The 13,326-nt window shown below is 47.7% G+C and overlaps 1 protein-coding gene across 6 annotated transcripts in view; it reads left to right on the forward strand.

Moving 5' to 3' along the window:
* The first annotated feature begins 3,890 nt into the window (after positions 1-3,890).
* The window catches only part of PPP1R12B (protein phosphatase 1 regulatory subunit 12B), a 151,681-nt gene continuing 142,245 nt past the window's right edge, over positions 3,891-13,326 (forward strand). For 2 of the 6 annotated variants that reach the window (XM_075910196.2, XM_075910200.2), the window contains exon 1: positions 3,891-4,280. In XM_075910196.2, coding sequence (XP_075766311.2) covers positions 3,993-4,280 — 288 coding nt within the window. In that variant the 5' untranslated portion in view covers positions 3,891-3,992. The remainder of the gene's footprint in view (positions 4,281-13,326) is intronic. The other 4 variants (XM_075910194.2, XM_075910197.2, XM_075910199.2 and 1 more) reach the window with 3 other exon arrangements.

Below are 13,326 nucleotides of genomic sequence, written 5' to 3' on the forward strand. Positions count from 1 at the left end.
TAAATACAGTACAAACAACAAGTATTAAAAATAAATACGTAACAGGGAAATTAAGTGCCAATTTTGGCCACCAGAGGGAGCTCATAATGTAAATATAAACAACAAGTATTAAACTTATGCTACAGTAAAATTGTTAGTTTTTAAGATGCGACCGGACTCCTGTTGTTTTTGCTCAGACAGACTAACACAGTTACCTTTGAAACAATGTACAATACAGCAGAGACTAGGACCACCTTGGGGAAGTTTTTCCTAACTCTGAAATGTTTGTAACTCTGAACAAAACGTTATGGTTCTTTCAAAAGTTTACAACTGAACACTGACTTCATGCAGCTTCAAAACTTTACTTTGCAGAAGAAAAATGCTTTTAACCATTTACATGAAACAAACGCAGAAACCGTTTCCTTACCTTGTCAATTTGTTTAAACTTTCACTTTTTTAGTAGTTTACATTTAAGACAGTACTATAGTTCCATTTTAAGTAATTTATCTTGCTTCTTTTTTAGTGTTAGGTATCCACACACAAAAAAGCCAACATAAAAGCCCACCAATTTAAAAGTCTGTACCAACACTAGTCTTTATAATGACAATTAAAAAAATAGTATCCAAACTTAACTTTCCTGCTTAAGTACTACAGGATAAACTATGTACACTTGAAAAAATCTTTAACGGTATTCTGCTTGAGGTTGCTAATAAGCTTTTTTGCTGCCAAGGTGCGTAGCTTGTGAAGCATCATTAGGTTCATTGGTGTGGCTTCAGGCTGTTGTTCCAGCCATTGAAGACAGGCAGTGAAACACTCTTCTGCTTGCATGTGTGGGACTCTCTTGGCGGTCTCTCCCTCCTTGTCACTGTCACTGTCTGGTTGTGCTGTTTCTCTTACCAATTCAATTATCTCATGGTCGCTAAGAATAGGGTGTCCGTTCTCATATTTATCTGCATTTAGCCAGTCCTCCAGTTCCTCCATGGTGATATCCAAAAGTTGTCGCTCTTCAGAAAAATCCAGTTGATTTATTTCCTTCTGGTCATTGTTTTCCAATTTATCTGGTTCAGTGTTATCAATACATTGCCAAAGTGTATTCCACGAGGATCTCAAAGACTGAGAGCCAATCTCACTCCAGGCCTCAGCACACATGTAGACAGCATCTTTGATTGTCAGCTGTTTACAAAAATCTGTGTAAGATTCAAATTGCATCGATCCCAGTAATACTCGCCGTAAGAGGTTTCGCTTGTATCGATGTTTCATGTTTTCCAGAATGCTTCCATCCATTGGCTGAGTGAGGCTGGTGACATTCCGTGGCAAAAACAAACACCGAATACTTCCATCTTCCGTCAATAGATTTTCAATGGCAGGGTGAGATGGAGCATTATCCATCAATAGCACAGCTCGGATAGGTAACGATTTTGACGTAAGGTAGTTTTTCACAAGCGGAACAAAGTTTTTAAAAAACCAGTCGGAGAAAATGCCTTTATCCATCCAAGCATTGCGCTGGCTGTAGTAATGGACAGGTAGAGCTGACATAATGACATTTGCAAAGCAGCGAGGTTTTGCACTTTTGTGAATGAACACCAATGGGAGACGGAAATCCCCACTTGCATTAGCAGTAACCATCAGGGTGACCCGATCTTTATAAGATTTGAAATTCTTCGCGTGTTCTTCTGAACTGTCTGCCAGAGTTTTGTTTGGAAGCTGGCGCCAGTACAGGCCTGTCTCGTTGCAGTTAAAAACTTGGTCCCGGGTAAGCTCATGTTGTTCAATAAACGATTTGAAAATGTTTTTAAATACACCAGCAGCATTCCAGTCAGTTGTCAAAAACTCTTCTTGCATCCTTAACTGCCGTATCCCATGACGATTTTTGAACCGACAGAGCCACCCTGTACTTGCTTTAAAATGGTTCTCGTCTTTGTCTGGGTACATTTCTCGGTAGAGTAACTTTGCCTTTTCTGTAACCATCACACCACTTATAGGAGTGCCTTTTGATCTCTCTTGTGCGAACCACAGATGCATGGCTTTGTCAAAAGCATCATCGGCAGCTTTGCGTACAATACACCTGCTTTTTACTGTTCCATTGTCTTTGGCTTCTTTTGCAAATTGCTTTATTTTTTCCTGGCTTTTCCGAATATCGGTGATGGTTGATTTCCCAATACCATATTCTACTGCAATGTTGCTAAGACTAATACCACTGTCGAGTTTTTTTAATATTTCTAGTTTTGTGTCAATTGAAAGTGTGACACGTTTGCGCTTCTTACCGCTTGCCATTTTGCGTAGTCATACAGTATTTGCTTTTTCTTTTCTTCCTGTTTTGCTGCCTGATTGTGTACTTCTGGGTCCAAATGAGGTGTGCAGGCCAATAACCAGTCTGTTTGCCACTCTGGTGTTAGTACGCCTGAAGTTCTATTGTACTGCAAGAGAAACATACCGAAACTATCAAATAAAATGTAGTTACTGTCTCATAATAGAACACTGAAAAATAATCTGAAACAATTCATCTCTGGGTTAATACATTTGGGGATCATTTTTCCCTCTCTACTTGTTATTGTTCATGAAAATAGTAGCTATTTTACTTAAAAATTAATCTGCTGCTTTTTCTTGCTCAAGTTGTAACCTTAAAAGCATTTCCATACGCATGAGGAGGCAGGGTAAAGTTTGTATGTGTAGATCTCTCCAAATTTGCAGATATCCGCTTTACATTTGCAGGTATCTACAGATATAGATGTGGGTATCTACAGATGTGGATGCGGGTATCTGTGGCTACAGATGCGGACACAAATTTTTCTATCTAGAACCTTGAAAATCTGTGGCTATCTGCGGGTTATGGATGTGGCTACTTGTGGCTCATTTCTGCAGATGCGGAGGGCAATTCTTTATCTGTGCAGGCAGGTGAGCCGACCAATTCGCGCAGGCACTGGATGAGATATGTGTGTGTGTGTGTGTGTGTGTGTGGAGGGGGGTGGGAGTAGCCCTGGGTAAGATGTGTGTGTGGGGGGAGTGGCACTGGGGGAGAAGGGTGTGTGTGGGGGGAGTGGCACTGGGGGAGAAGGGTGTGTGTGGGGGGGTGGGGTGGCACTGGGGAGGTGTGGGGGGGGACGGGGATGGGGGTGGCACTGGGGAGGTGTGGGGGGGACGGGGATGGGGGTGGCACTGGGGAGGTGTGGGGGGGGACGGGGATGGGGGTGGCACTGGGGAGGTGTGGGGGGGACGGGGATGGGGGTGGCACTGGGGAGGTGTGGGGGGGGGGGACGGGGATGGGGGTGGCACAGGGGAGGTGGGGGGGGGACGGGGATGGGGGTGGCACTGGGGAGGTGTGGGGGGGGACGGGGATGGGGGTGGCACTGGGGAGGTGTGGGGGGGGACGGGGATGGGGGTGGCACTGGGGAGGTGTGGGGGGGGACGGGGATGGGGGTGGCACAGGGGAGGTGTGGGGGGGGACGGGGATGGGGGTGGCACTGGGGAGGTGTGGGGGGGGGCCGCACGCCCGAGAGGGGCGTGGCCTTGGGCAGAAAGGGCGGGGCCGCGTAGCCCGCCCCCACTCGGCCCGGGGCTCCAGGGGCGCTGTCCCGGGCCGGGGCCGCCACCAGGCCCGGGCCCCCCCGAGCGGCCGGCCGGGGCAGGGGCCCCGCTGCTGGGCCGGGCCGGAACCCGGCGCCCCGCCCCGCCCCCACTCACCTGCGGGGCCGGGGGCGACTTCGGACGCGCGCGAGCCCCGTGCGCCGGCTCAGCCCCTCCAGCCTCGCAGGCTGCCCCAGCGGCTCCCGGGCCGCCGCTTGGAATGCTGGGAGCGGTAGTCCGAAGGGGCGGGGCGCCCGGCGCGGAGGATGCCGGGAGTGGTAGTCCGCCGCGCAGGGGGCGCCCCGGGGAACTACGTGCCCCATGGTGCCGGAGGGCGGGCGGCGCCTGCGCGCCGCGGCCTCGGGGCGGTAAAGATGGCGGCGGGGGCGCTGCGCCGCGCTCCGGGGTGACGCTGGCGGCGGCGCCTGCTCCTCAGTGCGGCGGCGGCGATGTCGGAGCCGGGGCACCTGGGCGTGAAGCGGGCCGAGTCGGCGCGGCTGCGGCGGGCCGAGCAGCTGCGGCGCTGGAAGGGCTCCCTGACCGAGCTGGAGCCGGTGGTGCCGGTGGGCGCGCGGAGCCGGCACCGCGGCGGGGGAGGGGCCCGCGTCCGCTTCGAGGAGGGCGCCGTGTTCCTGGCCGCCTGCTCCAGCGGCGACGCCGACGAGGTGAAGCGCCTGCTGGCCCGCGGCGCCCGCGTCAACACGGCCAACGTGGACGGGCTGACAGCGCTGCACCAGGTACCGGCCCGTTCCCCCTTCCCCCCCCCCCGCATTCCGGCCCCCCCCTGCGGCCCGGCCCGGCCCCTTCCCCCCTGCGGCCCGGCCCCCCCTGCGGCCCGGCCCGGCCCCCTTCCCCCCCCTGCGGCCCGGCCCCCCTGCGGCCTGGCCCGGCCCCGTTCCCCCTTCCCCCCCCCCCGCATTCCGGCCCCCCCCTGCGGCCCGGCCCGGCCCCCTTCCCCCCTGCGGCCCGGCCCCCCCTGCGGCCCGGCCCGGCCCGTTCCCCCTTCCCCCCCCGCATTCCGGCCCCCCCCTGCGGCCCGGCCCGGCCCCCTTCCCCCCCCCCGCATTCCGGCCCCCCCCTGCGGCCCGGCCCCCCCTGCGGCCTGGCCCGGCCCGTCCCCCCTTCCCCCCCTCTGCGGCCCGGCCCCCCTGCTCCCCGGCCCGGCCCCGCCCCCCTCCCCCCCCGCGACCCGGCCCGGCTCCCCTTCCCCGCCCTGCCCCCCCCGCATTCCCGCCCCCCTCCCTCCTGCGGCCCGGCCCGGCCCCCCCCCCGCATTCCCGCCCCTCCCTCCTGCGGCCCGGCCTCCCTTCCCCCCCTCTGCGGCCCGGCCCGGCCACCCGCCCAGCCCGGCCCCCCCCGCGGCCCAGCTCTGCCTGGGGCCAGACCCCCGTTTTCCTGGGTGACTTTCCCTTTATGGCGCTGACCCCAGTTAACCCTTTTTTCCCACCCGTCTGGGTCTGCTCCTCGGGGGGCTGGGTCCCCCTCCTATCCCTGCCTGGGCTGGCACACGCCTCCAGTCTTTCCCTGGGACCTTCTTTCCCAGACTGTGCTGGGCTTACCCGACCCGGCCACCCTCCCCCCTGCTGACTTCTCCAGGGCTGTCACCAACTACTGGGAAAGGAAGTCTGTCCCCTTCCCTTCCCCAGGGGCCAGGACCTCTCGGGCTTGGTGCCTACTTTCATGTGGTAGACCTGTGGGGGACGTGCTTCACCCGTTGCTGCTGGTTTTTCCCTGGGCATTGCCAGGTGAGGGTGTCTGAGAGGTTTTCTCCCACAAGGGTAGGAGTAGCTGCCCCATGGCAGTGTCAGCTGTTAGTACCTTCCCCTTCTCCCTTTTTGAGAGTAATTACTATCTCCCATCCCGAGGGAGAGAGACTTGTCTCTTGACAGCCCTGTGTCCAGTAGTAGCCGTGGAGGTGGGAGCTAGCAAGAGTTAAGGCGCGCTGTTCCGACCTCTTTCTGCCTGGGGTCGGGGACACCTGCCCCAGATAATAGACCTGGTAGCTCTTCTTCAGATAATTGTATTGCACAATCCCTATCCCCTGAAACAAAATATGTCCCATCAACTTCTTGTGTCAAGTAATCTTTCACAGCCATGCACAGTGTGATAACTTTTCTTCAGGCTATTGACCAGGTCAAGGTGGTAATCTCCCTCTTCCCTGTCCCTTACAGCCCCACGCTGGAATAACTACTGCTCACTGCCCAGCACTATGTAAAAATAATCCTCCTCACTCATCAAATTTCATTCTTCCCCAATTTCATGTTAGTTTTGCAGTTGGCTACACCCCTGCCATGCTAATATTCATTCTCCATGCCTTACATCACATGGCTTTTTCTTTTATCAGTAAAAAATTATGCTTTCCTCTGTGCTAAGGATCTAGTAAGAGAAGAAAAAGTCTCTAAATACTTGGCTTAGTCCACTATCTTTGCATTTTTGAGCACGTAGGGGGAATAACTGAGGAAAAAGAAAATAAAGCTTTCAAATATTTTGTCCGATTCTTGCAGGGTAGGGCCATTATTACCTGCAGCACCTATATCCAGGTGTTAAGATGGCTACGAAGTGAAATAAACAAGGCTATGGTTTGAGGGGTGCATTTCTTTTTCTGTCACTACCTACAGAAGGGACCTATTTGGATAGCATCTACTGCAATGACACACTATCTGCTCTGTCTCTTTTAAAAGTCAGGCACTTGGATTATTTGAAACTATCACAAGGAAACAGAGCAGCTGAATGAGCAAAATAGAGTGCTGGACTGTTGAATCTTGCAGCAGAGAAACTGACAACTCTGTTTTCTTGGAACTTTATATGTAGAAAGCTGCTTTAGCGCTAAGACTATTTGTGTTTTTCTTGTCTAGAACTAACTGCTGTACTGGAAAAACGTGGATTGCCATTTTTGCAAGGTCAAAATGGGCTCTTGTCTGCCTCCTCGTATCTACCATGTGGGAGTTGCCCTGATGCATTGGACTTCCAAACATTTTTTTTCTTGGCAACCTTTGCAGAGACCACAAGGTGCCAGAGTCTAAGATAAGCAATAGGGATTCTATTAATATAATTCCAAATCTACTGCAAACTCACAAAAGTAACCTTAGAGACTAGCCTCTAAAATATCAAAATATTGCAAATTCAGAATCTGGTCCATCGTTCAGCCCTTTAGAACAGCATGAACTATGTGTTACGTGGTAGAGTGTATGTCTGTCAGATCTGTGGTACCCCGGCACAAGAGTGAGGCAGCTATATGTTTAAAATGACTAGCAAGGAGCTTAGTAGAGCTTCTGAAATTACAGATGGTTGCTCTTGTCAGTGAGTCAAGTTTATTTTAAATAGTATTGAAAAGTTCTTGTTTTTGACACTGGTTGAGACCTTGTAGACTAAATATTACTGCATTAGATTGCTGTGATCAAATGAGAATACCCTGAAATTACAGTTTTATAAAGAACAGGCTGACTTGGATATAAAAAAGCTATGGTATTTGAATCCTGTAGTAGCCGCTGTATAGGTTTGATTAGTATTGTGAACTGAAGTACATGACACACCTAGCAACGTGTTCAAGGAATGTGACCTTTTCTGAGATGGGTGTAGGCTGTGGTCTGCATAGGGATGTTAAATATAGGTTAATTAACTAATCAACTAGTCGATGGATTTTCCATCAATTACTCGATAAGTGGGAGAGCTGCAACAGGGTTAGCTCCCAGGGCTGGGAGCTAACCCTGCTGTGGCTCTGCCTTTTAAAGGTATTAAGAGCCTGTCAGCTCTTAATATGTTTAAGTCTGGTGTGCGGTGGAGGGGACCCGGCCAGGTTACCTGATTTCTGGCTCGCACCTGTGTCCCCTGCTGTGCTTTTGCCTTTTAAATGTATTAAGAGCCCCTGATAGCAGCAGCAAGGTGGGGAAGTGACTAGTTGAGGGACTAGTTGGCTATCTGATAAGCTTTTCCTTATCGGATAGTTGACTAGTCACATACCTAGGTCCGTGTTCGTATTTCGTCACAGCCATAGGTGGCGAATGTGCTTTGGCATATCCTTGTTCTCTCATCTGGTCTGGATTGATTGCTTGAGCATACAGGTATTAAAGGAGTTTGTCAGTTGGTGTTTTCCACTTTATGATAGCCACCAATGTACTGAAAATTCATAACTTACATTTTTATGATGGTGGTAAATACATGGTTTATGAAATACAACCTAACATTGGTACTCCTACTTCAATAAGCAGGGTAATAATCATGGATAATCCCATGGACACTAGCAACAACCAGAATATAAGTAGTTATTGAAGAGTTTAGGGTGTAAAAAGTGTTTGATAGTGGAAAATGGAATGACTGGTGGATGTAGTATAGTAGAGTTGGAAGGAGAAGTTCTCTTGGAATTCAAGATGGAGTTGTTGCTATAATTAGAGGAAATTACTAGATTACCTTACTGATGGTTGTAATACAGACCTTCAAAACCAGCTTGTAATTAAGCATATTTTTTCTTGTTAGGCATTTCAGATATTGATAAATTCTTTGTACCATGAAATCAAGATTTTTTGAATCAGAGACTGGCGATCAGCAGACAGCACTCAAACTTAGAACTGTATATGGAAAGGCTTCTACCATAGTGACTAACAAAGTGTCGGGTAACATAGTGAGAAATAACATGTAGAGCTTGATATTGTAAACTGTTAACTCATCATAAGAGTAGTTCTTAGATGTGTGAGTAGTCAAACTGGAGCAAATGAGGCTATACAAGTGTGAGGCTTAATTGTATAAGTAGAGATTTACAGGAAGGGAGGTGAAGTTAGCCCTTATTTTGGAGGCACTAGTTTTCTTCCTTCCCATTAGAGTGTTGCTATTTTTCACAGTGCTGCCAGACTAGATGATATTAAATGTTTATCATACATAAACAGTGTTCTGTACAAAGTTGATGCTAACAACTGAAGTATATCATGTTGCATCTGACAAATATTTATATAAAATGATAATACATGTAACCTTAAATATATCTGAAAATCTAGGGAGTGATGTTTCGGTATTGAGCTTACTGTTTGAAGGATGTTTGCTTTTCTGTTTGGAAGATGACACTTTGATGGTGTAAAGCCATCCTCAAAGTCAAAGTAAGTTGAAAGTCCTGGCGAACAGCTTGTGTGTTGAGAAGCTGCAACAAATAGAGTATAATAATCTGACTATTTCTGTAATATGCTTATTTGTATTGTCATTAAACCTCGCTCCAAAATACTTTGTTAGGGTGGATGATAGTGTGCGCTTGATATGGGTGCTAGGGATGTTAAATTTAAATTAACTAATCGACTGTTTGATGGGATTTCCATTGACCTATTTGATTAGTCTATAAGGGCGCCTCTGCCTTTGAACTATAGCAAGAGCCCAGCAGGGCTTTTGCTACAGTTCAGAAGTGGAAACCCGGCTGGGAGTGCAGGGCTTCCTTTTGAAATGTACAGAAGCTCCACTGGGGCTCTTGTACATTTCAAAGGCTGAAGTGCTGCAAGGAGCCACAAGGTGCTGCATTTCAAAGGCTGAGACTCTGCAGGGAGCTCAGGGCCAGTCCCCCATTGGGGCTCTTGTATATTTCAAAAGGAGGGCCCGCGGGGGACTGGGCTCCATGTGGCGCCTCAGCCTTAGCAACAAGTGTGCTTTGTTGCTGCGATGCTGGGTAGAAAATGTTTTCTTTCCAAAAGTAGGTATATTAAGAGTATGTATTTCAACTTCCTGCCATTTCATGCCTGCCTGATTTTATATCTGTATGTATACAATGCCACCAGCTGCACAAAATGGTCTTGAGCTACGCACACTTCCTTGCTTTCAAACAGGGTTTTCGAAGCATCTTGCACTCTATTTGGGTAGTCATTATTGGTCTCCTCTTCACTACATGTTCCACCCTGTTGTGCTAAGAACAACTAGGTATTTACTTAGAGCAGAGCGTAGGTCTCCCCAACTGCAAAACTGTATTTTGAAAATGACCTTTGAATTACAACTGGCATTACAGGGTCTCCAGCTGGCAGTGGCCATCTTTCGGAGAGGTGTCATGTGTGGTATGCAAGCCCGGTCTGAGGGCCCAACTCTGGTCTCAGATCTGTATGCTCTAATAATGCAAAGCAGACTGCAATTGAAGTTGTGCACTTAGCCCAGTGACTATAAAACCATTTCTGGGTTAGAATCAGCCAAACTTATCACGTAGATCTTCAGGAGCTTTACATGAGTTCAACATAAAAATTCTTGCTATGATGGTTTTTAGTATTTTAAGCAGGATGCAAAGTGGTTTAGTATCGCTGATGTAATGTGTGCAAACAGCTGGTGTCATTATCCAACAAAGCCTCCATTTCAGAAATAGTGATTTCAGTAAGATTTTATTTTCAAATGTTTATGCATGGTGTGAAGCATAACTCAGAACTACTTGTTATGAGTGGGAGGTGGGATTCTGCAAAACTTAAACTTTCTTTACAAGGAGAGCTAGAAACATTGGGTTTTAAAAATAATTTTCTGATGGTAGAAAACAGCATTCTATGGTTCTGGGCCTTGTAGGCATCTCCAGAGCCTCTGATGATCTTCATAACTTTGCCAAGCAGCAGCAGAGTGAAATTAAGACTTGTGGCACTTGCATTACGGACGTTCTGAGCCCCAAAGGCATTAGTGGAACTTAAGAATTGGGCTGGCTTAATGCTGTGGCTGTATAGGAAAACTCTGGGCAGCAGCAGGCACTGGAGCTATTCCTGAAGGGAGTGCAGTAGAGAGAGGAAACCAATTATTCAAGACTCGGGGAAAGGTGGTGTAGTGAAGAGACCTCCCCACTTTCACAGCAGCTAGGAAGTTCTCCAAGGGAGGTATGTGCAAAGTAGAGAATTTGGTTAAGTAATTAGACATCATATTTGCATGTTCTGTTTTGGCTTTTGTACCTTCAAATTTAGTTTTGCCTATGCAAGTCAGAGGCCTGGTTTGCTATTCAGAGTGACACATACCTGTGCCGTTACACCTCCACAAAGCCACTTCTCCAGGCTATGCTTCCAGCCATTTAAATAAAATCACGCTAAACTGATTGTACTCTAATTATAACATTGTTCATCAAATGTCCATTTGATAAATTGTTAAATAGAATTTACTGCTGGAGTTGGCAGGAAACAAATGTCTGATTCTGTATCTTTTATAGACGTTTGTCAAACAATAGAGTCTCCAAATAGCTCCACAGCTGCTCAAACCCTATCTGAATAATACCCCAGAGAGGTATTTGTCTGATGAATGAATTGGACGAGGACTAATGAAATGTGACAAATAATCACTGAATATTATGTGACGAGCCAACTGACTACATTTCTCCTGCTTTTGGAACTTTTCCCTTTATTCATTCACTTCCCATCTTCTTTTCTTTGTTACGTTAATCATGATAGGTCTGTGTCTTTTTTTTAAGAGCTGTCTTCTGTTCCTTACACCTGTCCATGTGTCCCCAAGCAGGGTTTGGAAATTGTGCCAGGCACTTAATAACGAGAGGACCAAAACTAATCGTGTACAGGAACTACAATGGGAGTAGTGATAAGGTAGTGCCCCAATGAGAAGCCAACACCCTTTCTCCTCCATCTACTAGGATGCTTTTCTTGGCTCTTTGTCAGGATTAGCATATCTTATCTTTCTCCAGCTAGCGGATGTTACGTTTCGAAGCCAGCTCTCATAACCTTCCAGTTGCTGGAGGGTACAGAAGAGGAGATCTCCATTGTACTCCCACTTCCCCTGTTCTGTTGCTCCCTCATTTTACTTGTGGGTAGGAAGAAAGGCCAGGAGTTCTCTCTTCCTTCTCCAGTGTACAGTCCATCTCTGCAACTTTCTTTTCCAGCCTCCATTCAGTCCTCAATAGTAAATAGATCCACTGTCTGTTTCTGCTGCTCTTCAGAGCTTTCCCAATCAGGAACAAAGTGAAATTGACGAGATTTTTGTCAGCTTCACTGTGGTCCCCAGTTTTCTCAGTAAGCAGCTGTGAAAACTCACAAGTAGAGCCCTGCACAGATACCGGTTACGTATCTGTGTGGGATATGCATGTGGATATCTAGGTGCAGATTTGTGTCCAATCCACAGATATGTGCAGATTTGCAGGGCTCTGACAAGATTTTGGTCATTTAAGTCTCTTGCTGCTTCAGAAAGCTCTGAGCAGTAGCAGTAATGCAGTCTGCAGGTTTCAGAAGAGGAGTATTGTGTTCGTTTACATGCAGATGATGCTTGGACAATTACCTTCACCCCTATTAGTTATTTTTAAATGAAAGCTTGGATTCTGCAGGAAGCATTATTTTTGCCAGTGGCACACAAACCTTTTAAGCTAATAAGGCACTGAATGCCGCATAACTGACCTGCATAAATACTGTTGCAGTTTTAAAAGCGCCTTATGCCAGCAAAGAATACCTGAATCTTGCATAAAAACGTGTTGGTGTGGTGCTTCTCACACTGAATGCATGGAATGCTCTTACAGCTGTGTCCTAATACTGAAGCCTGAGTTGTGGGAGCCAGTTGAAATGTTAGGGCTGATGTGTGAAAACAGAGAGCTGTTGCTATCAAAGTCTGAATGAAATTACTGTCCATTCTAGAACATCAAATGGGCAGAAGGCTTGCAAGTTGATCAGAGACTAGTGTTCAGTTTCTATTTGTGAAGGGTAGCGCAGAGGGCTACTGACTCTTGAAAGTAGAGATGTAAAATCCTGTTGGAATTAACCAGTGAAATGTATGGTTTATCCAGTTAACCGGGATCCCACGGGTGGGAGCTGCCAGTTAACCAGTTACTGGTAAAGTCAGTTTTTAAATCATGGATTGTTTAACTGTACAACCAAACAATTGCAATTGCTAACCTGTTACCATTCACATCCCTGTTTGAAAGTGCCCGTTACGTGGAGTGTGGCTTCTATGGCACACACCCGGCTTCTCACAGAGGCCCTAACACATCGAGATCATCACTAACCACTAAAAAATGTAGCACTTCAGCTTGATAAAAATAGTCCCATGATCTGGCTCTCCATTGAGGATTAGCATTATGCAGCTGGTCTGAAAAGCTGGCACCGTAGAAGTGTGCATATTAGAACAATCTTCAATAAGTGAAACCATCATGCAGAGGAGTTTAACTGCAAACTTTCCAAGACAAATCTTTTCTGAGTTAGGGATGAGAGGACTTATGTGCATGCTAGAACGTATGTGGAAAAGAACCTTTTTCAGGAGACTGGGGCAGGGTGTAATTCAAAACAGAACCAGAGGGCCCTTTCAGACATATTTTTTTTCTTAAGAACAAAATCCTTCATGAAGTGAATGAGACTGCTTGGTGTAGAAGCAATACAGCTCTGACATGCTGAAGGAATCAATTCTGATTCCTGGGATTGGGTTTGGAGTTAATTTCAAATGTTCCCAAAGGTAGATGTAGCCAGGGATATGCTAGAAGGTGCACTCTTGCAGTCTCTTTCTGTGGATTGCAAGTTCCCAGGAATGACTGGGTGTACAAATACACAGAGCTACTACTCGACAGGTTAGACCCAGATCCATATGGGAGCATTTGTAAGCTCTGAACTGACAATGAAAAACTCTTGAGAATGGAGAGGAAGGGAGATTGCCCTGTCCCAAAATCATTGCTGATCCTCCAACCATCAGTATCTTTCTGAGCTTGGAGGTTTCTAGGACACTTATGTCTGCCCCTCAGTTTCCTTCTTTCCTCCCTCTTTCCATATCACTTTGAGTAGCAGCACTGTGTGAGTGGTTGCAGGGCTCTCCATTGCATGCCAATAGGCATGTTGCTGTGAAACGCTCTGGGTTTTGCTGTGTTTCTATGTTCGCTGG

The sequence above is a fragment of the Pelodiscus sinensis genome, chromosome 27 (assembly GCF_052426305.1).
Source record: "Pelodiscus sinensis isolate ZL-2025 chromosome 27, ASM5242630v1, whole genome shotgun sequence".
Taxonomy (NCBI): Eukaryota; Metazoa; Chordata; order Testudines; family Trionychidae; genus Pelodiscus; species Pelodiscus sinensis.